This window comes from Pseudophryne corroboree (assembly GCF_028390025.1).
Source record: "Pseudophryne corroboree isolate aPseCor3 chromosome 3 unlocalized genomic scaffold, aPseCor3.hap2 SUPER_3_unloc_30, whole genome shotgun sequence".
Taxonomy (NCBI): domain Eukaryota; kingdom Metazoa; phylum Chordata; class Amphibia; order Anura; family Myobatrachidae; genus Pseudophryne; species Pseudophryne corroboree.
In genome coordinates, this window is record NW_026967520.1 from 1181307 (window position 1) to 1208372 (window position 27066).

The 27066-nt window shown below is 44.3% G+C and overlaps 1 protein-coding gene across 1 annotated transcript in view; it reads left to right on the plus strand.

Annotated features, from left to right (window-relative positions):
• Positions 1–18026: 18026 nt before the first annotated feature.
• LOC134984028 (zinc finger protein 585A-like) overlaps positions 18027–27066 on the plus strand; it is a 246921-nt gene continuing 237881 nt past the window's right edge. The window contains exon 1 of the mRNA XM_063949671.1: positions 18027–18329. Coding sequence (XP_063805741.1) covers positions 18092–18329 — 238 coding nt within the window. The 5' untranslated portion in view covers positions 18027–18091. The remainder of the gene's footprint in view (positions 18330–27066) is intronic.

Below are 27066 nucleotides of genomic sequence, written 5' to 3' on the forward strand. Positions count from 1 at the left end.
GTCACCTCTCCAGTCATCACCCAGACACATCCCCTGGTGTTACTGTATAATGCCCCATTCCCAGCAGTCACCTCTCCAGTCATCACCCAGACACGTCCCCTGGTGTTACTGTATAATGCTCCATTACCAGCAGTCACCTCTCCAGTCATCACCCAGACACATCCCCTGGTGTTACTGTATAATGTCCCATTCCCAGCAGTCACCTCTCCAGTTATCACCCAGACACGTCCCCTGGTGTTACTGTATAATGTCCCATTCCCAGCATTCACCTCTTCAGTCATCACCCAGACGCATACCCTGGTGTTACTGTATAATGTCCCATTCCCAGCAGTCACCTCTCCAGTCATCCCCCAGACACATCCCCTGGTGTTACTGTATAATGTCAAGGGGTCAGCTTTCTGGGGGTAGCTTGCGTGGAATGTAATAAGCGTGGAAGTAAGAAGTGTGTTATCTGAACAGTTAAATAAACAGTCGAACAAACATTGAGCACCATCAAGGAAAGGTAACTTACTTAAACAACTTATTCCTACACCACTTAACCCAAAATGATCTCACAAACGACCACAGCATGTTCATCAAACTACTGTTTCTTATTTCAATTCATGGAATTCTCACCAAATGTAACACATTCTACACTCACCCTAAAACTCACCCCTCTGTGCACATTACAGCTTCTATTCTCCACTCCCCTCTTCTAACCACTCATGAGCTTTATACTTACTTCTCTGCAAGTACTTTGACAACCACAATTGGCCACCAGAATAAACACTCGCAAACATCCACCAATATTTATCTCACTCTTCTGCTTTTATTAGCTGGTGCCATATCACCAAATCCAGGCCCCAGTCACCTGTCCCTCTCACACTCAGCTATCTCAAAACAACATAGAACTCCATCTAACCTCATAAATATCACGTGTCTCCCATCCCCCTCCAAGTCACTAAAATGTGGCTTATGGAATGCACACTCTGTTTGTAACAAATTACCATCCATCCATAACCTCTTCATATCTCACAACTTTAATCTGCTGGCTATAACAGAAACATGGCTCACACAATCAGACACGGCCTCCCCTGCAGCACTGTCACACGGTGGTTTCCACTTCACACACACCCCCAGGCCTGGTAATAGTAAAGGTGGTGGGGTTGGAATCTTACTGTTCCAATTTTTCACATACACTGTTCTACCTCAGGTTCCATCACTCGCATTCACATCATTTGAAGTTCACTCTATCAGGATTTTCACCTCTTCTCTCTGCGTGTTGCAGCTATCTATCGCCCTCCTGGGCAACTCGAACAACATCATTATGGGCGATTTCAATATAGCTCTTGACAGTCCACAATCTGTTCATGCCTCCAAACTCCTCTCTCCTCTCTCTAACCTCCTCTCTTGGCCTGACCAAATGGTCTGACTCCTCTACTCATCAGAAGGGCCACTGCTTTGATTTTGTGTTCACCAGACTCTGCTCAGTTTCTGAATTCATTAACACTCCTTTCCCTTTCTCTGATCACAACCTGATCACCTTCACAATCTCTTCTATTACTCTAACTGCTATGACACTAAAACCTAGCAAGCCTCCTCTAACCCGCAGAAATACTAACAATATACATTTTCAACAACTTTCCACTTCTTTGCAACAACTGCTCTCACCAATCCCTACATTTACCACACCTGACACTGCTGTATTCCACCTGCACAAGACCCTAGAGAGGCTCCAGCTACCGATCACACTCTACATAGGCTTAGATGCCAACCATGGCACTCTAATTCAACAAGACACCTACAAAAACTGTCACGTAAAGTAGAACGTCAGTGGCGTAAATCTCAGAATCCTCAGATATAAGACCACCTACCACTCCTATCATCAGGCCTTGGACACTGCCAAACATACTTCCAATCTCTCATCTCTTCTCATGCCACCATCACTTCTTTACCCTCCCTCACCTCCCCCACTAGCTACTATCAGTGCCTACAACAGCACAAACCAGTCCAGGTGGTTACTCCATATACCGGCCCTGTTTGAATGTTACCGATCAATCCATCTCAAGCCCCGCATGGGAGTCAGGAAGCTAATCCCCCTGCAGCTTATATCATCCACCACGGGACTCTCACCATACGGCCTTATACAGCGGCCTTATCGATCTCGCCGCAACAGCGGTTCACATGCCGACATTACCAACAGCGCCCATATCCCTGGGCCAATCAGCCAAACGGTAAAGCTGTAGTGGCAGCACAAACAAGGTACGAGTCACTTCAAGTCCCGTATAAGAGACGGGAATCCAAACTGCCTCCAGTCTGAAAAATTGACTGTGGTTTATATATCCACCACGGGATCTTCACTATTTAGCGGCAATACCATCCCCGCTGTGGACACGGTCCACACGCCGCTTCTATCAACAGTGATAACATCTTGGGACTGTTACCCATACAATCCAGCTATAGTGGAAGAGGTGATGTAATCCTGGAGGAGAATATACATCAAGCGCATAACGGATTTTCCACCAATGGACTTGACGGTTCTCTTCTCATCAGTTCCGCGCCGGCACCCACCTGGGCTTGGCATATAAAGGGTTTTTTTATCTTCCAGCAGTTGTTTTTAAGCCACAACGAATATTTTCTTTCCGGGGACGCCCGGTTGGATATATTGGTCATATTGCCACAGAACAATTACATTAATATATGTATTTGGTTTCTAGCTGCTTTTTATATGAATGTGTAACTACTGTTAATTAATTATACAAGTGTTATGAAATTGCTACACAATTGTACAAGAATAGTTAATATTTAATAGCAATATATACAGATACAAAAGTATTTGTTATTTATAATAAAGTAATTTTAATAACTATTGGGACTCCATGGCTGTTATTTGGCACAAGGTGCGTTCTCTTGTCTTGGATATAAGTAAGGATATACATTGTTACATACTGTAAAGAGTGGATACACATCAATGCGTCATTACACAAATATCGATATATACTCACCACTGTTTATGCTCTGAAGAAAGAATTTGATAAGACCATACAGATCATCTGGAAGATATCAACAAATTTACGGTTTAGAAGTCACTTTTCCAAGCATCAGAGGAAAAATCCATCATTATCTGTCTGTTATCCCTGTGGACCATGTCAAGCATGCCAATATATTCATATCACTCAGAAGTTCTCTGACAGAAATAACAATAAAACAGAAATAAAAAAGATTCATTAACTGCTCCACACATTTGGTGTAATTTACTGCTTAATAGGCCCATTCATTTATAAATATATCAGCATGACTAAGATGCTTTTTAAAACGATATTGGATCATGTGTATATCATTAAAAATACACAGAGATTTAAGCAACATGAAGAAAATTACAAGTTTTGGCATGACACTTTCTACGATTCCACACTAGTAATCACAAAAAGGTGAAAATTTATGATCTAGAACAGTTTGAGCTAGATATAAGTGGTTGTAACATCACTATGTATGTCACTAAAGAAAAATCTAGATACATATGCCTGTTGAATACTATGACTTCATTAGGATTAAATAAGGAGATACGCTGCACGTCCTTTATTTGAAAATCTGGGGCCATATGTCAAAATCATATTCTTGGTATCCTTTTTAATGCTTATTAATGGTGGGTTTACTTCATATCCATAACATGGATTGTCAAAGAGGCCGCTGAACCTATATCTGTCCTTACGCTATGCTACCTTGATCCATTCTAATCTTTTACCCTAAATGTTAGAGTAGAATGCCAATATGCTTGTTTGTGCTTAATAGAAGTACATATCTCATGGTGTATGCATGCACAAACATTATATTTACAGTAAAAAGTTTTAATAACTTGGGTCACTAGGCATATCATGTCATCATTTTCCTAAATAGGATCTGTTATGTTAAAATAGCCCGTTACATTATTACCAACATAACATAAGAGTATTGTTACTATTCAATTTAATGCATCTGTGTCTTATTTAAGCGATATACATTTATTATATATATTATGATTCTGGAACACATAATACTGGTGCAGATAGTCAGATTGCACATGATCACATAGTATTATTTGTTTAAAATTCATACACCCATAAGGGTATTACATTAGCAAAATATAGGACTATATAAGATTCATCATGATAAATTCAGTTGTATCATCTGTTATGTTGATATTCTATTTGCAATATTTAGTGTTACAACATGCATGAAACATCTTAGATTTAGGAACGTGTGGAAATATTTATGCCAAGCGCATAGCTATATGACATATGCGGTATCTTATTTAAACGCTATATATTTATCATATATATTATGATTCTGGAACACATAATACTGGCGCAGATAGTCAGATTGCACATGATCACATAGTATTATGTGTTTAAAAATTATACCAAAATTTTTAGGATGGTTTCCTTTTTAATGCTTATTAATGGTGGGTTTACTTCATATCCATAACATGGATTGTCAAAGAGGCCGCTGAACCTATATCTGTCCTTACGCTATGCTACCTTGATCCATTCTAATCTTTTACCCTAAATGTTAGAGTAGAATGCCAATATGCTTGTTTGTGCTTAATAGAAGTACATATCTCATGGCGTATGCATGCACAAACATTATATTTACAGTAAAAAGTTTTAATAACTTGGGTCACTAGGCATATCATGTCATCATTTTCCTAAATAGGATCTGTTATGTTATTTGTGCTTAATAGAAGTACATATCTCATGGTGTATGCATGCACAAACATTATATTTACAGTCAAAAGTTTTAATAACTTGGTTCACTAGGCATATCATGTCATCATTTTCCTAAATAGGATCTGTTATGTTAAAATAGCCCGTTACATTATTACCAACATAACATAAGAGTATTGTTACTATTCAATTTAATGCATCTGTGTCTTATTTAAACGATATACATTTATTATATATATTATGATTCTGGAACACATAATACTGGTGCAGATAGTCAGATTGCACATGATCACATAGTATTATTTGTTTAAAATTCATACACCCATAAGGGTATTACATTAGCAAAATATAGGACTATATAAGATTCATCATGATAAATTCAGTTGTATCATCTGTTATGTTGATATTCTATTTGCAATATTTAGTGTTACATTTCATATCTTTGTAGTGCCCTGTAGTATATGTGTATATACCAAAATCATCATGTTAAGGATTACAGTAGCCGGAACTGCTTATTATCGGTTTTTATATGTATGTCAGTGTGAGAATACGGTATCTTATTTAAACGCTATATATTTATCATATATATTATGATTCTGGAACACATAATACTGGCGCAGATAGTCAGATTGCACATGATCACATAGTATTATTTGTTTAAAAATGATTCCAAAATTATAGGATGGTATCCTTTTTAATGCTTATTAATGGTGGGTTTACCTCATATCCATAACATGGATTGTCAAAGAGGCCGCTGAACCTATCACAAACTTGGGATGGTGATACATGCTACCTATTATATAGCTTGTTCCCTAGAATTGATTTGTTTTTTGTTTTGTTTTTTTAATTAACATTCAATACCATTCATATATATCAATCCCATTAGTTTACCAAATTGAAATGTTACAGATGCACTAATGCACTGTCCTAGCATAATTGGGCAAAACAACAATTCGCACAACCGTCGCTGCAACGGCGAACGAACAATTTGCCACGACCTCGATCGGACATAACAGCCTAAAGAAGAATGCTAGTCTGTTGGTTATGTGTATACATCACGGCTGTATCAACCCGAACAAACACAGCCCGCGTCGACCAAAAATAAATGATTTCGCCCATCAATTTTGTATGAGGTCCGGACATGTCACGATGTAATATACAGTAATATATGGTGCTCAGCTATATAAACGGTTTAATACCCAGTAATATGTGGTATGCTTGCAGCGTTATACACGTTGTAATACCCAGTAATATGTGGTCTGTATACAGTGCTATACACTCTGTAATACACTGTAATATGTGGTATGCTTGCAGCGTTATACACGTAATACCCAGTAATATGTGGTCTGTATACAGTGCTATACACTCTGTAATACACAGTAATATATGGTATGCTTGCCGCGTTATACACGTATAATACACTGTAATATGTGGTCTGTATACAGTGCTATACACTCTGTAATACACAGTAATAAATGGCATGTATGCAGCAATATACACACTGTTTAATACACAGTAACATACGGCTTGTATGCAGCGATATAAATGGTTTAATACACAGTAATATGTGGTATGCTTGCAGCGTTATACACGTTGTAATACACTGTAATATGTGGTCTGTATACAGTGCTATACACTCTGTAATACACTGTAATATGTGGTATGCTTGCAGCGTTATACACGTAATACCCAGTAATATGTGGTCTGTATACAGTGCTATACACTCTGTAATACACAGTAATATATGGTATGCTTGCCGCGTTATACACGTATAATACACTGTAATATGTGGTCTGTATACAGTGCTATACACTCTGTAATACACAGTAATAAATGGCATGTATGCAGCAATATACACACTGTTTAATACACAGTAACATACGGCTTGTATGCTGCGATATAAACGCTTTAATACACAGTAATATGTGGTATGCTTCCAGCGTTATACACGTTGTAATACACTGTAATATGTGGTCTGTATACAGTGCTATATACTCTGTAATACACTGTAATATGTGGTCTGTATGCATCGATATAAACGGTTTAATACACAGTATTTGGTGTAAATCTTTTATCGCTAATATACAGGCCTGGACATGTCACGCTGTAATACTGACAAGTCTGGTCATGTCTGCTTGCAATCAAAGTTCAGCGATCGGCCACAATAAAGATAAACTTTTTAGTGCTATTTAACACACAGTAACATATGTCATGTATGCAACATAGGTTGTAATATACAGTTAAGCTTTTTAAATATTTTTCAATTTAAAACCAAATACACTGTTTCTACATATGTTTGCAAAAAATAATGTTTAAACTTTTTAGTGCTATTTAACACACAGTAACATATGTCAGGTATGCAACATAGGTTGTAATATACAGTTAAGCTTTTTAAATCAGTACCAGGTGTGATGCTTCCGTGCATCTAAGAAAATGGACACGGTCATTAGTGATTATCCTTTTTAAAACTGTAACATGTGTGGACATAGTGTGATTTTTAAATAGTACCATATGTGCCAAGCATGAAGTTTCAGCTGCTGGAATGTAAGAACATTTTGTGTTCATTTAAAATATATATATATATATATATATATTTTTTTTTGTGTGTGTCATATGTGACAATCTTTTCAAAGCCATTAACTTTTAATACGGTTTAATATCGAACTCTATAAATTTATATAAAAGCGAAATCAAACACTATCATTTAATATTAAAGGAGGCGTGCCACTGGAGAAAGGAATTGTTGTGACCTGTCAAGTTTGACAGAAAGGTTGTCTTTATCTACTCCTGTTTTGTTCTATTACTGTTGTTCTAATTGTAAAGCGCAACTGAATATGCTGCGCTATATAAGAAACTGCTAATAAATAATAAATACAACACAGGCCGCTCCCCCTGCATACTATGACAGCACAGAAAGCTACCCCTGTATATTATGACAACATATGCTGCTCCCCCTGTATACTATGACAGGACAGGAAGCTACCCCTGTATATTATGACAACACAGGCCACTGCCCCTGTATATTATGACAACACATGCTGCTCCCCCTGTATACTATGACAGCACAGGAAGCTACCCCTGTATATTATGACAACACAGGCCACGCCTTCTGTATAGAAAGAAAATACATTCCGCTCACCCTATATAATACAAGTAACAAGACACCACAGGTCCCTCCACTTGTATATTATGACAACACAGGCCGCTCCCCCTGTATACTATGACAGTACAGGATGCTACCCCTGTAATATGACAACACAGGCCACTCCTTCTGTATAGAAAGACAATACATGTCGCTCACCCTATATAATAAAAGTAACAAGACACCACAGGCCACTTACCCTGTATAAAAGGGCAACACAGGCTGCTCCCCCTGTATAGTAGGATGTCATAATCCACTACCCCTGTATAGGAGGATGCCCCAGGTCGCTCCCCCTGTACAGTAGGACAACACATGCCACTCCCCTGTATTTTAATACAGCTCCCCTGAATATTAATACAACATATGCCGCTCCACCTGTATAGTACAATGCCACAGGACACAACACCTGTAATGTCCCGTTTATAGAATTACAGTAACGGCGGGGTCTGCGCCACCTGTATCACGGTAACGACGGGGTGTGCGCCCTCTGTATTATGGTAAGGGTGGGGACTGCGCCACCTGTATTACGGTAACGGCGGGGTCTGAGCCTCCTGTGTGACGGTAACGACGGGGTGTGCGCCCTCTGTATTATGGTAAGGGTGGGGACTGCGCCACCTGTATTACAGTAACGGCGGGGTCTTGCGCCACCTGTATTACGGTAAGGGTGGGGACTGCGCCACCTGTATAACAGTAACGGTGGGGTCTGCGCCCTCTGTATTACGGTAACAGCGGGGTCTGCACCACCTGTATTACGGTAACGGCGGGGTCTGCGCCACCTGTATTACGGTAACGGCGGGGTCTGCGCCACCTGTATTACGGTAACGGCGGGGTCTGCGTCACTTGTATTACGGGAACGGCGGGGTCTGCGCCTCCTGTATTACGGTAACGGTGGGGTCTGCGCCACCTGTATTACGGTAACGGCGGGGTCTGCGCCACATGTATTACAGTAATAGGACACTAGAGTGTCAGTCACCTGTACAGGGATAATGCAGCACCAGAGGCTGCTCCAGCTGCACTATAACAAGGCACCAGAGGCTGCTCCCCCTGTAGTACAGAACCTGACACCAGAGCTGCTCAGACTATAGAATAATAATAATAATATCATTACCTGCTGCCAGACACAGCAATGGCTGCTCTCTGCTCCTGCTGCCTTGTGGGAATGATAGAAGGAAGGCGGAGCTCAGACCAGGGGAAAATGGCCGCCGCTCCTGACGTCACTACACGGCCAGGGAACCTATTGCTGCTGCCGGACTGGTCTACAGGAAAATGTCCGCCGGCCTCCTGCACTGAGGACATGTGTGGTAATAGTCATTACAGAGGGCGGGGTGTAGGAGGTTGAGGAACCAGTCACTAGGAATCAGCTTGTGCCAATCACTCTTTACTTCCTGCCTGTGCGTTGCACCTTACTTCCGGACTGTGCGTTCCACATACAGGAAGTGAGTTTTCATCGACTGCTGCAGCCTCGCATTGTCCGTGGAGATCAGGTAATGGCGTCTTACTATACAGGGGGAGCAGCCTGTGGTGTCCTGTTATTATTATACAGGGGGAGCAGCCTGTGGTGTCCTGTTATTATTATTATACAGGGGGAGCAGCCTGTGGTGTCCTGATATTATTACTATACAGGGGGAGCAGCCTGTGGTGTCCTATTATTACTATACAGGGGGAGCAGCCTGTGGTGTCCTGTTGTTATTACTATACAGGGGGAGCAGCCTGTGGTGTCCTGTTGTTATTACTATACAGGGGGAGCAGCCTGTGGTGTCCTGTTGTTGTTATTATTATTATTTATTATTATTAATATTATTATTATGTCAGCTGCAGAGCATTACTACACCACTGGCAGTGTGACAGCTGCAGAGCATTACTACACCACTGGCAGTGTGACAGCTGCAGAGCATTACTACACCACTTGCAGTGTGACAGCTGCAGAGCATTACTACACCACTGGCAGTGTGACAGCTGCAGAGCATTACTACACCACTGGCAGTGTGACAGCTGCAGAGCATTACTACACCACTGGCAGTGTGACAGCTGCAGAGCATTACTACACCACTGGCAGTGTGACTGCTGCAGGCTGAGCCCCTCATTGCCGTCCCCCCAGCAGTCACGTCACTATAATGGTGTAACATGTGAAATGCCCGCTAGGAGGGCACCACACGTATAACGACGGCCATCTGCTGTAGAGACACCGGGTTGTATTATATAATGCCAGTATCAGAAGAGACTGACGTCACGTATGTAACAAGAGTTTCTGCAGCAGCTGTGCCTGGCGTTTACTATTATTCTATAGGCAACCTATTATTTTGTATGCGTGCCGGCAGCCGGGCTGTTACTGTGCCCCGTGCTGTGTGCAAATGTGGGGAATACCAGGGAGGCGCTCTATCCAAATGATGCAACCAAAAGATAAAAACAATATAAACAGTAAAGGGCCCTACACACTAAAAGATTATCTGTCCAATCTGGCTGATTGGAAAGAAAATCTGGCAATGTCTGGGATCAAATGGCAACTGACTATTTGCTCTCAAACACTGGAAAACAGACAAAAATGTACTTTAAGACAAATTGGTTAAGTTTATTTCATTAAACCAATTTATCTGAACTGTTTTTGTCCATTTTCTTGATTTTGGTAGCAAATTGTTGATTGTCATTTGCTCCCAGCCATTGCCAGATTTTCTTTCCAATCAGCCAGATTGGACAGATAATCTTTAAGTGTGTAGGGCCCTTGATATAGAGCAAAACATATACTAATGGGTGTTACCCTGAGGTATATGATATCTCTGGTATATATAATATACACAATGAGTATACACAAAGGTATCACTGATAAAATCAATGTAAAAGGAAAACGCTGATCCTTCTACATAGGAGACTCTCAGAGGATTTGTCAGTCTCTTATAGTAAATGAGCAGCGCACAGTGTGAGTGAGAAGAAATCCTCCAGCTCTTGGAAAAGCTGCCTGGTGTGCGGAGAAACGCGTTGAGAGCACAGAGAGAGGGATCGCTGATACCTGTAGTGCCCACAGAAGAAGATACAACCTCCAATAGCTGATGGTTCACCAATTGCCGGCAAATGTGAAATGAACATCGTGGAGAGACTGCACCATGTGTTCCTCCCTATTCCGGGTAAGTCCAGACACTGTGCTGCTGATACAAACCTTACCCGTGCTGGGAGTACGAGACAGCGGCTCTGCGCATCCACATTGCACCGCACGACAGGGAACAGCTTATAGCAGACCGCGCCGCCCGCAGCTTCTTCACCCGGGCAAAGGGTGATACGGAGCGGGTCTGCAGTATCAACTTTGTACCGCAAGGACTACCAACACTGGTGCAGTGACTACTAACCACCATCACATCTATACACATGTAACTCACTTTGTTGTTACACCGGAGCTAAGCGGATGGACAATTACCATATAAAGGTCATTCTGGTTCAGGACACATTCCTGTATGAACCATATCAGCTGGAGGATTTCTTCTCACTCACACTGTGCGCTGCTCATTTACTATAAGAGACTGACAAAACCTCTGAGAGTCTCCTATGTAGAAGGATCAGCGTTTTCCTTTTACATTGATTTTATCAGTGATACCTTTGTGTATACTCATTGTGTATATCGTTTATACCAGAGATATCATACACCTCAGGGTAACACCCATTAGTATATGTTTTGCTCTATATTACGGTTTATATTGTTTTTATTTTCTTGTGTGTAATAAACAGTGTTTTAATTATTTCTTGGCTGCATCATTTGGATAGAGCGCCTCCATGGTATTCCCCACATTTGTCTCTGTTTGAGGAGGCCGGCTACCCCTCTCCAGGTGGCTGCTAATCCTAAGGTGTATTCCCTCACAGACCTGCCCAGCGCCAACAAACCTTGTGTTTTCATGCTGTGTGCGCTGCCAACATCTGCACCCATGCAGCAAGTAGGGGAGGGCAGCATCTAGAAGCAGGCACAGAGAGAGCGGCACTTACTCCTCCAGGGGGCTTCCTCGCTCATCCGCCTCAGGGGGCTCCCAGCAGCTCATCCTTCCTAGGCTGCAGAGGGTGTGGGTAGGAGGCAGGGGGCTGCGGGTCTAGCATGGCAGGAGCCTCTGGTATGGGAGGGCCGGGTTATAGCCTGCAGGCAGCTGGCACTGTACCCCGCTCGTGGCTGCTGCTGCTGACCCCGTCCGAGCCCCATCTCATGTTACTCCATGCAGCTGCTCCTCTGCCTGTCTCCTGCCGCCTTTCCCCTGCCTGTCTCCTGCCGCCTTTCCCCTGTCTGTCTCCGGCCGCCTTCCCCCTGCCTGTCTCCAGCCGCCTTCCCCCTGCCTGTCTCCAGCCGCCTTCCCCGTGCCTGTCTCCAGCCGCCTTCCCCCTGCCTGTCTCAAGCCGCCTTTCCCCTGCCTGTCTCCAGCCGCCTTCCCCCTGCTTGTCTTCTGCCGCCTTCCCCCTGCTTGTCTTCTGCCGCCTTCCCCCTGCCTGTCTCCAGCCGCCTTCCCCCTGCCTGTCTCCAGCCGCCTTCCCCCTGCCTGTCTCCTGCCGCCTTCCCCCTGCCTGTCTCCTGCCACCCTCTGTCTCCTGCCGCCTTTTCCCTGCCTGTCTCCTGCCGCCTTTCCCCTGTCTGTCTCCGGCCGCCTTCCCCCTGCCTGTCTCCAGCCGCCTTCCCCCTGCCTGTCTCCAGCCGCCTTCCCCCTGCCTGTCTCCAGCCTCCTTTCCCCTGCCTGTCTCCAGCCGCCTTTCCCCTGCCTGTCTCCAGCCGCCTTCCCCCTGCTTGTCTCCAGCCGCCTTCCCCCTGCTTGTCTTCTGCCGCCTTCCCCCTGCCTGTCTCCAGCCGCCTTCCCCCTGCCTGTCTCCAGCCGCCTTCCCCCTGCCTGTCTCCTGCCGCCTTCCCCCTGCCTGTCTCCTGCCACCCTCTGTCTCCTGCCGCCTTTTCCCTGCCGGTCTCCTGCCGCCTTTCCCCTGCTGTCTCCTGCCGCCTTTCCCCTGCCTGTCTCCTGCCACCTTTCCCCTGTCTGTCTCCTGCCGCCTTTCCCCTGTCTGTCTCCTGCCGCCTTTCCCCTGTCTGTCTCCTGCCGCCTTTCCCCTGTCTGTCTCCTGCCGCCTTTCCCCTGTCTGTCTCCTGCCGCCTTTCCCTGTCTGTCTCCTGCCGCCTTTCCCCTGTCTGTCTCCTGCCGACTTTCCCCTGCCTGTCTCCTGTCGCCTTTCCCCTGTCTGTCTCCTGCCGCCTTTGCCCTGGCGCCTTTCCACTGTCAGTCTCCTGCTGCCTTTCCCCTGTCTGTCTCGTGACACCTTTCCCCTGTCTGTCTCCGGCCACCTTTCCCCTGTCTGCCGCCTTTCCCCTGCCTGTCTCCTGCCACCCCCTGCCTGTCTCCTGCAACCACCCACCCTACAGCCCCACGCCTGTCTACTGCCACCCTCACCCTGCCGCCCCCGTGCCTGTCTCCAGCCGCCTTTCCCCTGCCTGTCTCCGGCCGCCTGTCTTCTGCCACCCCCTGCCTGTGTCCTGCCACCCCATGCCTGTGTCCTGCCACCTTTCCCTTGCCTGTCTCCTGCCGCCTTTCCCCTGCCTGTCTCCTGCCACCCCCTTACCTGTCTCCTGCCACCTTTGCTACACCATCGGCTGGATGTGTGAAACCTGAGGTCACAGAGACTGTACGCCGCATCTCCATGAATGAGGCCATGAAATTTCCCTCAGGAGACCCTGTCCCTTCACAACCAATTCTCACCCTTACACCACTTCATGGCTGCAGCCATACTCGTCTGACAACTCAGGACACATAGAGCACATGCTCCGTACGGGTCCTGCACATGAGCGGTGTACCGAACATCAGCTCATTGTGACTCCACCCACAATAGCGCTACAATCTAGATCAGGCCCACTATGCAGTACAGCCTTATGGGGCTGGGTCACAGGAACCTCGGAGACACTGACCAGGACTCTATGGCTGTGGGGAAATAGGAGACTTAATGGCCACTCATTTCCAAATTTACTATGTTACATGTGCAATATGTTTTATGTATTATATTTATTACAAGGAACTCCAGCTGTGAGGAACGGAGTCTTTATTACACATCACACGTTCTGTATTCTCTCTGATTCACAAAGGATGGACAAGGACAGAAGTCACAGGACTGAGAGGATAATAAATATCACCCTGGAGATCATCTACCTGCTGACTGGGGAGGTGAGTGGATCTGGGAGCGTCACAGTGACCTTATATCTATAATAATACAGGGACATGACTGGGGAGGTGAGAGGATCTGAGAGCATCACTGTGACCTTATATCTATAGTAATAATACAGGGACATGACTGGGGAGGTGAGAGGATCTGGGAATGTCACAGTGATATCACTTATATCTATAGTAATAATACAGGGACGTGACTGGGGAGGTGTGGGGATCTGGGAGCATCACTGTGACATCACTTATATTTATAGTGATAATACAGGGACATGCCTGGGGAGGTGAGGGGATCCGGGAGAGTCACAGTGACCTTATATCTATAGTAATAATACAGGGACATGACTGGGAAATTGAGGGGATCTGAAAGTGTCACAGTGACATCACATCTATCTATAGTAATAATACAGGGACATTACTGGGGAGGTGAGTGGATCTGGGAACATCACAGTGACTTCACTTATATCTATAGTAGTAATACAGGGACGTGACTGGATAGGTGAGGGGATCTGGGAGCCTCACTGTGACATCACCTATATCTATAGTAATAATACAGGTATATTACTGGGGAGGTGATGGAATCTGGGAGCGTCACAGTTACCTCACTTATATCTATAGTAATAATACAGGGACGTGACTGGGAAGGTGAGGGGATCTGGGAGCGTCACAGTGACATCAGTTAAATCTATAGTAATAATACAGGGACATGACTGGGGAGGTGAGGGGATCTGGAATCGCCACTGTGACGTCCCTTATATCTATAATGATACAGGGACATGACTGGGGAGGTAAGGGGATCTGGGACCGGCACAGTGACATCCGTTAAATCTATAGAAATAATACAGGAACATGACTGGGGAGGTGAGGGGATCTGGAAGAGTCACTGTGATGTCACTTATATCTATAGTAATGATACAGGGACATGACTGGGGACATAAGGGTATCTGGTAGAGTCACTGTGATGTCACTTATATCTATAGTAATGATACAGGGACATGACTGGGGAGGTGAGGGGATCTGGGAGCGTCACTTTGACATAAAATATCTATAGTAATAATACAGGGACATGACTGGGGAGGTGAGGGGATCTGAGAGTGTCACAATAGCATCACTTATAGCTATAGTAATAATACAGGGACATGACTGAGGAGGTGAGGGTTCTGGGAGTGTTAAAATGACATCACATATCTATAGTAATAATACAGGGACAGGAATGGGGAGGTGAAAGGATCTGAGAGCCTCACTGTGACGTCACTTATATTTATAATAATAATACAGGGACATGACTGGGAAGGTGAGGGAATATGGTAGCATCATAGTGACATCACATATATCTATAGGACTAATACAGGGACATGACTGGGGAAGTGAGGGGATCTGGGAGCATCACAGTAACATCACTAATATCTGTAGTTATAATACAGGGACAAGACTGGGGAGGTGATGGAATCTAGGAGTGTCACAGTGACCTCTCTTATATCTATAGAAATGATACAGAGACATGACTGGGGAGGTAAGGGGATCTGGCAGCGGCACAGTGATGTCACTTAAATCTATAGAAATAAAACAGGGACATGACTGGGGAGGTGAGGGGATTTTGGGAGCGTCACAGTGATGTCACTTATATCTATAGTAATAATACAGGGACATGACTGGGGAGGTGAGGGGATCTGGGAGTGTCACAGTGACATCACTTATATCCATAGTAATAATACAGAGACATGACTGGGAAGGTATAGGGATCTGGGAGCGGAATAGTGACATCACTTATATCTATAGTAATAATACAAGGATATGACTGGGGAGGTGAGGGAATCTGGGTGCGGCACAGTGACGTTTCTCATATCTATACTAATAATACAGGGGCATGACTGGGCAGTAGAGGGGATCTGGGAGCTGCGCAATGATGTCACATATCTATAGTAATAATACAAGGACATGACTGGGGAGGTAAGGGGATCTGGGAGTGTCACAGTGACATCACTTATATCCATAGTAATAATACAGGTACATGACTGGGGAGGTGAGGGAATCTGGGAGCGACATTGTGAAGTCACATATCTATAGTTATAATAATATGACATGACTGGGGAGGTAAGGGGATCTGGGAGCGTCACAGTGACCTCACTTATATCTATAGTAATAATACAAGGATATGACTGGGAGGTAAGGGTATCTAGGAGCGGCACAGTGACGTCACTCATATCTATAGTAATAAACAGGGACATGACTGGGGAGGTGAGGGGATCTGGAAGCGACATTGTGAAGTCACGTATCTATAGAAATAATAATATGACATGACTGGGGAGGTAAGGGGATCTGGGAGCGTCACAGTGACCTCACTTAGATCTATAGTAATAATTCAGAGACATGACTGGGGAGGTGAGGTTATCTGGGAGCGTCACCGTGATATCACTTATATCTATTGTTTTAATACCGGGACATAACTGGGGAGGTGAGGGGATCTGGGAGTGTCACAGTGACATCACTTATATCCATAGTAATAATACATGGACATGACTGGGGAGGTGAGGGAATCGGAGGGTCACAGTGACATCACTCATAGCAATAATAATAATACAGGGACATGACTGGGGACATGAGGGTATCTGGGAGCATCACAGTGACATCACATATCTATAGTAATAATACAGGGACATGACTGGGGAGGTGAGGGGATCTGGGAGTGTCACAGTAACATCACTTATATCTATTGTAATAATACAGGGACATGACTGGGGAGGTAAGTGGGTCTGGGAGTGTATATATTGATATTTGATGTCTCCTCCATTACACAGGATTACACAGTAGTGAAGAAGTCATCCAATGAGTGTGAGAAACTCAGCAGCCATCCCTGTGTTTCAGGAGGACTGAGTAGAACCCAGAGCCCCATCCCAGTGCCTCCACCTCACTTACTGACACATGAGAGACACAATGACCAGAAGATCCTGGAACTCACCAACAAGATCATTCAGCTACTGACTGGAGAGGTGACTGCTGGGAATGGGACATTATACAGTAACACCAGGGGCTGTGTCTGGGTGATGACTGGAGAGGTGACTGCTGGGAATGGGACATTATATACAGTAACACCAGGGGACGTGTCTCGGTGGTGACTGGAGAGGTGACTGCTGGGAATGGGGCATTATACAGTAACACCGGGGGATGTGTCTGGGTGATGACTGGAGAGGTGACTGCTGGGAATGGGGCATTATACAGTAACACCAGGGGACGTGTCTCGGTGGTGACTGGAGAGGTGACTGCTTGGAATAGGGCATTAAATAGTAACACCAGGGGATGTGTCTGGTGATAACTGGAGAGGTGACTGCTGGGAAAGGGAAATTATATAGTAACACCAGGGGACGTGTCTGGGTGATGACTGGAGAGGTGACTGCTGGGAAAGGGAAATTATACAGTAACACCAGGGGACGTGTCTGGGTGATGACTGGAGAGGTGACTGCTGGGAATGGGATATTATACAGTAACACCAGGGGACGTGTCTGGGTGATGACTGGAGAGGTGACTGCTGGGAATGGGACATTATACAGTAACACCAGGGGACGTGTCTGGGTGATGACTGTATCACTGTGTGTGTCAGGTGCCTATAAGGTGTCAGGATGTCACTGTCTATGTCTCCATACAGGAGGGGGAGTATATAGAAGAACACAGGGGTCTGTACAAGGACGTGATGATGGAGAATTACCGGCCCCTCACATCACTGGGTAAGAGGAGACTCTCATGTATTGTACAGGGGAGAGCAGGTATGGGGGCCCCTATATACACACATCACCTGATAATCACATATATACACTGTACTCAGTCACTGTGTGTCTCCTACAGATGGACCCAGTAACAGAGATACCCCAGAGAGATGTCCCCGTCCTCTGTATTCCCAGGATTGTACAGAGGAGAATCACAGGATCCCACAGGAGGATCAGGTAGGTGGGATTTAGGGTCTCCCCAATAAACCAAAGTGACTGTCACTATATAATGTGTAGAGGAACTGTGTGTGTGTCATTATATTTGTCTTGTTTACATAGGGTGAAGCCCAATTAAATAATATTAAACTCAAAGATACAGAGGGAGAAGAAGAGACGTATGTGACTGATATGAAGGCAGAAGATATAGAGGGAGAAGAAGAGACGTATGTGACTTGTATAAAGGCAGAAGATATAGAGGGAGAAGAAGAGACGTATGTGACTGATATAAAGGCAGAAGATATAGAGGGAGAAGAAGAGACGTATGTGACTGATATAAAGGCAGAAGATACAGAGAGAGAAGAAGAGACGTATGTGAGGGGTGATCAGCAGTGTAAGGAGGAGGAGATCCCTACAGATATCAGCACAGGTGAGTAATAAACACTTATTACAGAACAGAGTTACATATTCTCCTTCCTCAGTCACTACAACAATCTCTTATCCTACACCCTCCTCTGTCAGTACAGACTAATGAGGAATATGTATTTTCACAGTGTGGAGTCAGGAGCCATCACCTCTATTATACTCCTGCTCTCCCCCTCACATCATGTCACTGTGTTACCAGCCCAGAGATCTGACCAGTCTCCTCCCCACACTCTCTGGTGTATCTCATACATCAGGAGCCATCAGCCTCTATTATACTCCTGCTCTCCCCCACACATCATGTCACTGTGTGTTACCAGCCCAGAGATATGACCAGTCTCCTCCCCACACTCTCTGGTGTATCTCATACATCAGGAGCCATCAGCCTCTATTATACTCCTGCTCTCCCCCACACATCATGTCACTGTGTGTTACCAGCCCAGAGATATGACCAGTCTCCTCCCCACACTCTCTGGTGTATCGCATACATCAGGAGCCATCAGCCCCTATTATACTCCTGCTCTCCTCCTCACATCATGTCACTGTGTGTTACCAGCCCAGAGATCTGACCAGTCTCCTCCCCACACTCTCTGGTGTATCTCATACATCAGGAGCCATCAGCCCCTATTATACTCCTGCTCCCCCCTCACATCATGTCACTGTGTGTTACCAGCCCAGAGATCTGACCAGTCTCCTCCCCACACTCTCTGGTGTATCTCATACATCAGGAGCCATCAGCCCCTGTTATACTCCTGCTCTCCCCCTCACATCATGTCACTGTGTGTTACCAGCCCAGAGATCTGACCAGTCTCCTCCCCACACTCTCTGGTGTATCTCATACATCAGGAGGCATCAGCCCCTATTATACTCCTGCTCTCCCCCCTCACATCATGTCACTGTGTGTTACCAGCCCAGATATCTGACCAGTCTCCCCACACTCTTTGGTGTATCTCATACATCAGCCATCAGCCCCTATTATACTCCTGCTCTCCCCCACACATCATGTCACTGTGTGTTACCAGCGTAGAGATCTGACCAGTCTCCTCCTCACACTCTCTGGTGTATCTCATACATCAGGAGCCATCAGCCCCTATTATACTCCTGCTCTCCCCCTCACATCATGTCACTGTGTGTTACCAGCGTAGAGATCTGACTCTATAGGGTCTCCCTATACCTGTGATGCGCTGTGTAGGTTGGCTCCAATCTCTGCGTCTCTCTGCCATTCTGCCTGTGTGTATGTGGGGTGTGTGGGGTGTACAAGCAAACATGTCTAGAGACTCTGTCTCATATGCTGCAGAGGATATATCTTCACAGGAAGATCCCATCCCATGTAATCGGGATTGCCCTGTTGTAGTGCAGATCCCGGCTAGGGGACCGGAGTGGTCAGCCTATCTTAGGGGGGTTATTTCTCAGATTTCTGACTGTGTTGCTAGGACTGAAACTGCCTCTCAGGCGATGTTATATTACTGCACAGCCCAAGTCATCTCTAGTAATCCCACATGATCTCTCAATGTTACCTAAATGTATGCACAGGCGATGTTATATTACTGCACAGCCCATATCACCTCTAGTAATCCCACATGATCTCAGTGTTACCTAAATGTATGCACAGGCGATGTTATATTACTGCACAGCCCATGTCACCTCTAGTAATCCCACATGATCTCAGTGTTACCTAAATGTATGCATAGGCGATGTTATATTACTGCACAGCCCATGTCATCTCTAGTAATCCCACATGATCTCTCAGTGTTACCTAAATGTATGCACAGGCGATGTTATATTACTGCACAGCCCATGTCACCTCTAGTAATCCCACATGATCTCAGTGTTACCTAAATATATGCACAGGAGATGTTATATTACTGCACAACCCATGTCACCTCTAGTAATCCCACATGATCTCAGTGTTACCTAAATATATGCACAGGCAATGTTATATTACTGCACAGCCCATGTCACCTCTAGTAATCCCACATGATATCTCAGAGTTACCTAAATGTATGCACAGGCGATGTTATATTACTGCACAGCCCATGTCACCTCTAGTAATCCCACATGATCTCAGTGTTACCTAAATGTATGCACAGGCGATGTTATATTACTACACAGCCCGTGTCACCTCTAGTAATTCCACATGACCTCAGTGTTATCTAAATGTATGCACCGGCGATGTTATATTACTGCACAGCCCATGTCACCTCTAGTAATCCCACATGATCTCTCAGTGTTACCTAAATGTATGCACAGGCGATGTTATATTACTGCACAGCCCATGTCATCTCTAGTAATCCCACATGATCTCAGTGTTACCTAAATGTATGCACAGGCAATGTTATATTACTGCACAGCCCATGTCATCTCTAGTAATCCCACATGATCTCAGTGTTACCTAAATGTATGCCCAGGCGATGTTATATTACTGCACAGCCCATGTCATCTCTAGTAATCCCACATTATCTCAGAGTTACCTAAATGTATGCACAGGCGATGTTATATTACTGCACAGCCCATGTCACCTCTAGTAATCCCACATGATCTCTGTGTTACCTAAATGTATGCACAGGTGATGTTATATTACTGCACAGCCCATGTCATCTCTAGTAATCCCACATGGTCTCAGTGTTACCTAAATGTATGCACAGGCGATGTTATATTACTGCACAGCCCATGTCACCTCTAGTAATACCACATGATCTCAATGTTACCTAAATGTATGCACAGGCGATGTTATATTACTGCACAGCCCATGTCACCTCTAGTAATCCCACATGATCTCAGTGTTACCTAAATGTATGCACAGGCGATGTTATATTACTACACAGCCCGTGTCACCTCTAGTAATCCCACATGATCTCTCAGTGTTACATAAATGTATGCACAGGCGATGTTATATTACTGCACAGCCCATGTCACCTCTAGTAATCCCACATGATCTCAGTGTTACCTAAATGTATGCACAGGCGATGTTATATTACTGCACAGCCCATGTCACCTCTAGTAATCCCACATGATCTCTGTGTTACCTAAATGTATGCACAGGTGATGTTATATTACTGCACAGCCCATGTCACCTCTAGTAATCCCACATGATCTCAATGTTACCTAAATGTATGCACAGGCGATGTTATATTACTGCACAGCCCATGTCACCTCTAGTAATCCCACATGATCTCAGTGTTACCTAAATGTATGCACAGGCGATGTTATATTACTACACAGCCCGTGTCACCTCTAGTAATTCCACATGACCTCAGTGTTATCTAAATGTATGCACAGGCGATGTTATATTACTGCACAGCCCATGTCATCTCTAGTAATCCCACATGATCTCAGTGTTACCTAAATGTATGCCCAGGCGATGTTATATTACTGCACAGCCCATGTCATCTCTAGTAATCCCACATTATCTCAGTGTTACCTAAATGTATGCACAGGCGATGTTATATTACTGCTCAACCCAGGTCACCTACAGTAATCCCACATGATCTCAATGTTACCTAAATGTATGCACAGGCGATGTTATATTACTACACAGCCCGTGTCACCTCTAGTAATCCCACATGACCTCAGTGTTATCTAAATGTATGCACAGGCGACGTTATATTACTGCACAGCCCATGTCATCTCTAGTAATCCCACATGATCTCAGTGTTACCTAAATGTATGCACAGGCGATGTTATATTACTGCACATCCCAGGTCACCTCCAGTAATCCCACATGATCTCAATGTTACCTAAATGTATGCACAGGTGATGTTATATTACTACACAGCCCGTGTCACCTCTAGTAATCCCACATGACCTCAGTGTTACCTAAATGTATGCACAGGCGATGTTATATTACTGCACAGCCCATGTCACCTCTAGTAATCCCACATGATCTCAGTGTTACCTAAATGTATGCACAGGTGATGTTATATTACTGCACAACCCATGTCACCTCTAGTAATCCCACATGATCTCTGTGTTACCTAAATGTATGCACAGGCGATGTTATATTACTGCACAGCCCATGTCACCTCTAGTAATCCCACATGATATCTCAGTGTTACCTAATTGTATGCACAGGCGATGTTATATTACTACACAGCCCGTGTCACCTCTAGTAATCCCACATGACCTCAGTGTTACCTAAATGTATGCACAGGCGATGTTATATTTCTGCACAGCCCATGTCACCTCTAGTAATCCCACATGATCTCAGTGTTACCTAAATGTATGCACAGGTGATGTTATATTACTGCACAGTCCATGTCACCTCTAGTAATCCCACATGATCTCTGTGTTACCTAAATGTATGCACAGGCGATGTTATATTACTGCACAGCCCATGTCACCTCTAGTAATCCCACATGATATCTCAGTGTTACCTAAATGTATGCACAGGCGATGTTATATTACTACACAGCCCATGTCACCTCTAGTAATCCCACATGATCTCAGTGTTACCTAAGTGTATGCCCAGGCGATGTTATATTACTGCACAGCCCATGTCACCTCTAGTGACCCCACATGATCTCAGTGTTACCAAAATGTATGCACAGGCGATGTTATATTACTGCACAGTCCATGTCACCTCTAGTAACCCACATGATCTCAGTGTTACCTAAATGTATGCACAGGCGATGTTATATTACTGCACAGCCCATGTCACCTCTAGTAATCCCACATGATATCTCAGTGTTACCTAAATGTATGCACAGGCGATGTTATATTACTGCACGGCCCATGTCACCTCTAGTAATCCCACATGATCTCTGTGTTACCTAAATGTATGCACAGGTAATGTTATATTACTGCACAGCCCATGTCACCTCTAGTAATCCCACATGATCTCTGTGTTACCTAAATGTATGCACAGGTAATGTTATATTACTGCACAGCCCATGTCACCTCTAGTAATCCCACATGATCTCTGTGTTACCTAAATGTATGCACAGGTAATGTTATATTACTGCACAGCCCATGTCACCTCTAGTAATCCCACATGTTCTCAGTGTTACCTACATGTATGCACAGGCGATGTTATATTACTGCACAGCCCATGTCACCTCTAGTAATCCCACATGATCTCAGTGTTACCTAAATGTATGCACAGGAGATGTTATATTACTGCACAGCCCATGTCATCTCTTGTAATCCCACATGATCTCTCAGTGTTACCTAAATGTATGCACAGGTGATGTTATATTACTGCACAGCCCATGTCACCTCTAGTAATCCCACATGATCTCAGTGTTACCTAAATGTATGCACAGGCGATGTTATATTACTGCACATCCCATGTCACCTCTAGTAATCCCACATGATTTCTCAGTGTTACCTAAATGTATGCACATGCGATGTTATATTACTACACAGCCCATGTCACCTCTAGTAATCCCACATGATCTCTCAGTGTTACCTACATGTATGCACATGCGATGTTATATTACTGCACAGCCCATGTCACCTCTAGTAATCCCACATGATCTCTCAGTGTTACCTAAATGTATGCACAGGCGATGTTATATTACTGCACAGCCCATGTCACCTCTAGTAATCCCACATGATCTCTCAGTGTTACCTAAATGTATGCACAGGCGATGTTATATTACTGCACAGCCCATGTCACCTCTAGTAATCCCACATGATCTCTCAGTGTTACCTACATGTATGCACAGGCCATGTTATATTACTGCACAGCCCATGTCACCTCTAGTAATCCCACATGATCTCAGTGTTACCTACATGTATGCACATGCGATGTTATATTACTGCACAGCCCATGTCACCTCTAGGAATCCCACATGATCTCAGTGTTACCTAAATGTATGCACAGGCGATGTTATATTACTACACAGCCCATGTCACCTCTAGTAATCCCACATGTTCTCAGTGTTACCTAAATGTATGCACAGGAGATGTTATATTACTGCACAGCCCATGTCATCTCTAGTAATCCCACATGATCTCAGTGTTACCTAAATGTATGCACAGGTAATGTTATATTACTGCACAGCCCATGTCACCTCTAGTAATCCCACATGATCTCAGTGTTACCTAAATGTATGCACAGGCGATGTTATATTACTGCACAGCCCGTGTCATCTCTAGTAATCCCACATGATCTCAGTGTTACCTAAATGTATGCACAGGAGATGTTATATTACTGCACAGCCCATGTCACCTCTAGTAATACCACATGATCTCTCAGTGTTACCTAAATGTATGCACAGGTAATGTTATATTACTGCACAGCCCATGTCACCTCTAGTAATCCCACATGATCTCAGTGTTACCTAAATGTATGCACAGGCGATGTTATATTACTGCACAGCCCATGTCATCTCTAGTAATCCCACATGATCTCAGTGTTACCTAAATGTATGCACAGGAGATGTTATATTACTGCACAGCCCATGTCACCTCTAGTAATACCACATGATCTCTCAGTGTTACCTAAATGTATGCACAGGTGATGTTATATTACTGCACAGCCCATGTCACCTCTAGTAATCCCACATGATCTCAGTGTTACCTAAATGTATGCACAGGCGATGTTATATTACTGCACATCCCATGTCACCTCTAGTAATCCCACATGATCTCTCAGTGTTACCTACATGTATGCACAGGCGATGTTATATTACTGCACAGCCCATGTCACCTCTAGTAATCCCACATGATCTCAGTGTTACCTACATGTATGCACATGCGATGTTATATTACTGCACAGCCCATGTCACCTCTAGGAATCCCACATGATCTCAGTGTTACCTAAATGTATGCACAGGCGATGTTATATTACTGCACAGCCCATGTCACCTCTAGTAATCCCACATGTTCTCTCAGTGTTACCTAAATGTATGCACAGGCGATGTTATATTACTGCACAGCCCATGTCATCTCTAGTAATCCCACATGATCTCTCAGGGTTACCTAAATGTATGCACAGGCGATGTTATATTACTGCACAGCCCATGTCACCTCTAGTAATCCCACATGATCTCTCAGTGTTACCTAAATGTATGCACAGGAGATGTTATATTACTGCACAGCCCATGTCATCTCTTGTAATCCCACATGATCTCAGTGTTACCTAAATGTATGCCCAGGCGATGTTATATTACTGCACAGCCCATGTCATCTCTAGTAATCCCACATGATCTCAGTGTTACCTAAATGTATGCACAGGCGATGTTATATTACTGCACAGCCCATGTCACCTCTAGTAATCTCACATGATCTCTCAGTGTTACCTACATGTATGCACATGCGATGTTATATTACTGCACAACCCAGGTCACCTCCAGTAATCCCACATGATCTCAATGTTACCTAAATGTATGCACAGGCGATGTTATATTACTGCACAGTCCATGTCACCTCTAGTAACCCACATGATCTCAGTGTTACCTAAATGTATGCACAGGCGATGTTATATTACTGCACAGCCCATGTCACCTCTAGTAATCCCAAATGATATCTCAGTGTTACCTAAATGTATGCACAGGAGATGTTATATTACTGCACAGCCCATGTCACCTCTAGTAATCCCACATGATCTCTGTGTTACCTAAATGTATGCACAGGTAATGTTATATTACTGCACAGTCCATGTCACCTCTAGTAATCCCACATGATCTCTCAGTGTTACCTAAATGTATGCACAGGCGATGTTATATTACTACACAGCCCATGTCATCTCTAGTAATCCCACATGATCTCAGTGTTACCTAAATGTATGCCCAGGCGATGTTATATTACTGCACAGCCCATGTCACCTCTAGTAATCTCACATGATCTCTCGGTGTTACCTACATGTATGCACATGCGATGTTATATTACTGCACAGCCCATGTCACCTCTAGTAATCCCACATGATATCTCAGTGTTACCTAAATGTATGCACAGGCGATGTTATATTACTACACAGCCCATGTCACCTCTAGTAATCCCACATGATCTCAGTGTTACCTAAGTGTATGCCCAGGCGATGTTATATTACTGCACAGCCCATGTCACCTCTAGTGACCCCACATGATCTCAGTGTTACCAAAATGTATGCACAGGCGATGTTATATTACTGCACAGCCCATGTCACCTCTAGTAATCCCACATGATATCTCAGTGTTACCTAAATGTATGCACAGGAGATGTTATATTACTGCACAGCCCATGTCACCTCTAGTAATCCCACATGATCTCTGTGTTACCTAAATGTATGCACAGGTAATGTTATATTACTGCACAGCCCATGTCACCTCTAGTAATCTCACATGATCTCTGTGTTACCTAAATGTATGCACAGGTAATGTTATATTACTGCACAGCCCATGTCACCTCTAGTAATCCCACATGTTCTCAGTGTTACCTACATGTATGCACAGGCGATGTTATATTACTGCACAGCCCATGTCACCTCTAGTAATCCCACATGATCTCAGTGTTACCTAAATGTATGCACAGGAGATGTTATATTACTGCACAGCCCATGTCACCTCTAGTAATCCCACATGATCTCAGTGTTACCTAAATGTATGCACAGGAGATGTTATATTACTGCACAGCCCATGTCACCTCTAGTAATCCCACATGATCTCAGTGTTACCTAAATGTATGCACAGGAGATGTTATATTACTGCACAGCCCATGTCATCTCTTGTAATCCCACATGATCTCTCAGTGTTACCTAAATGTATGCACAGGTGATGTTATATTACTGCACAGCCCATGTCACCTCTAGTAATCCCACATGA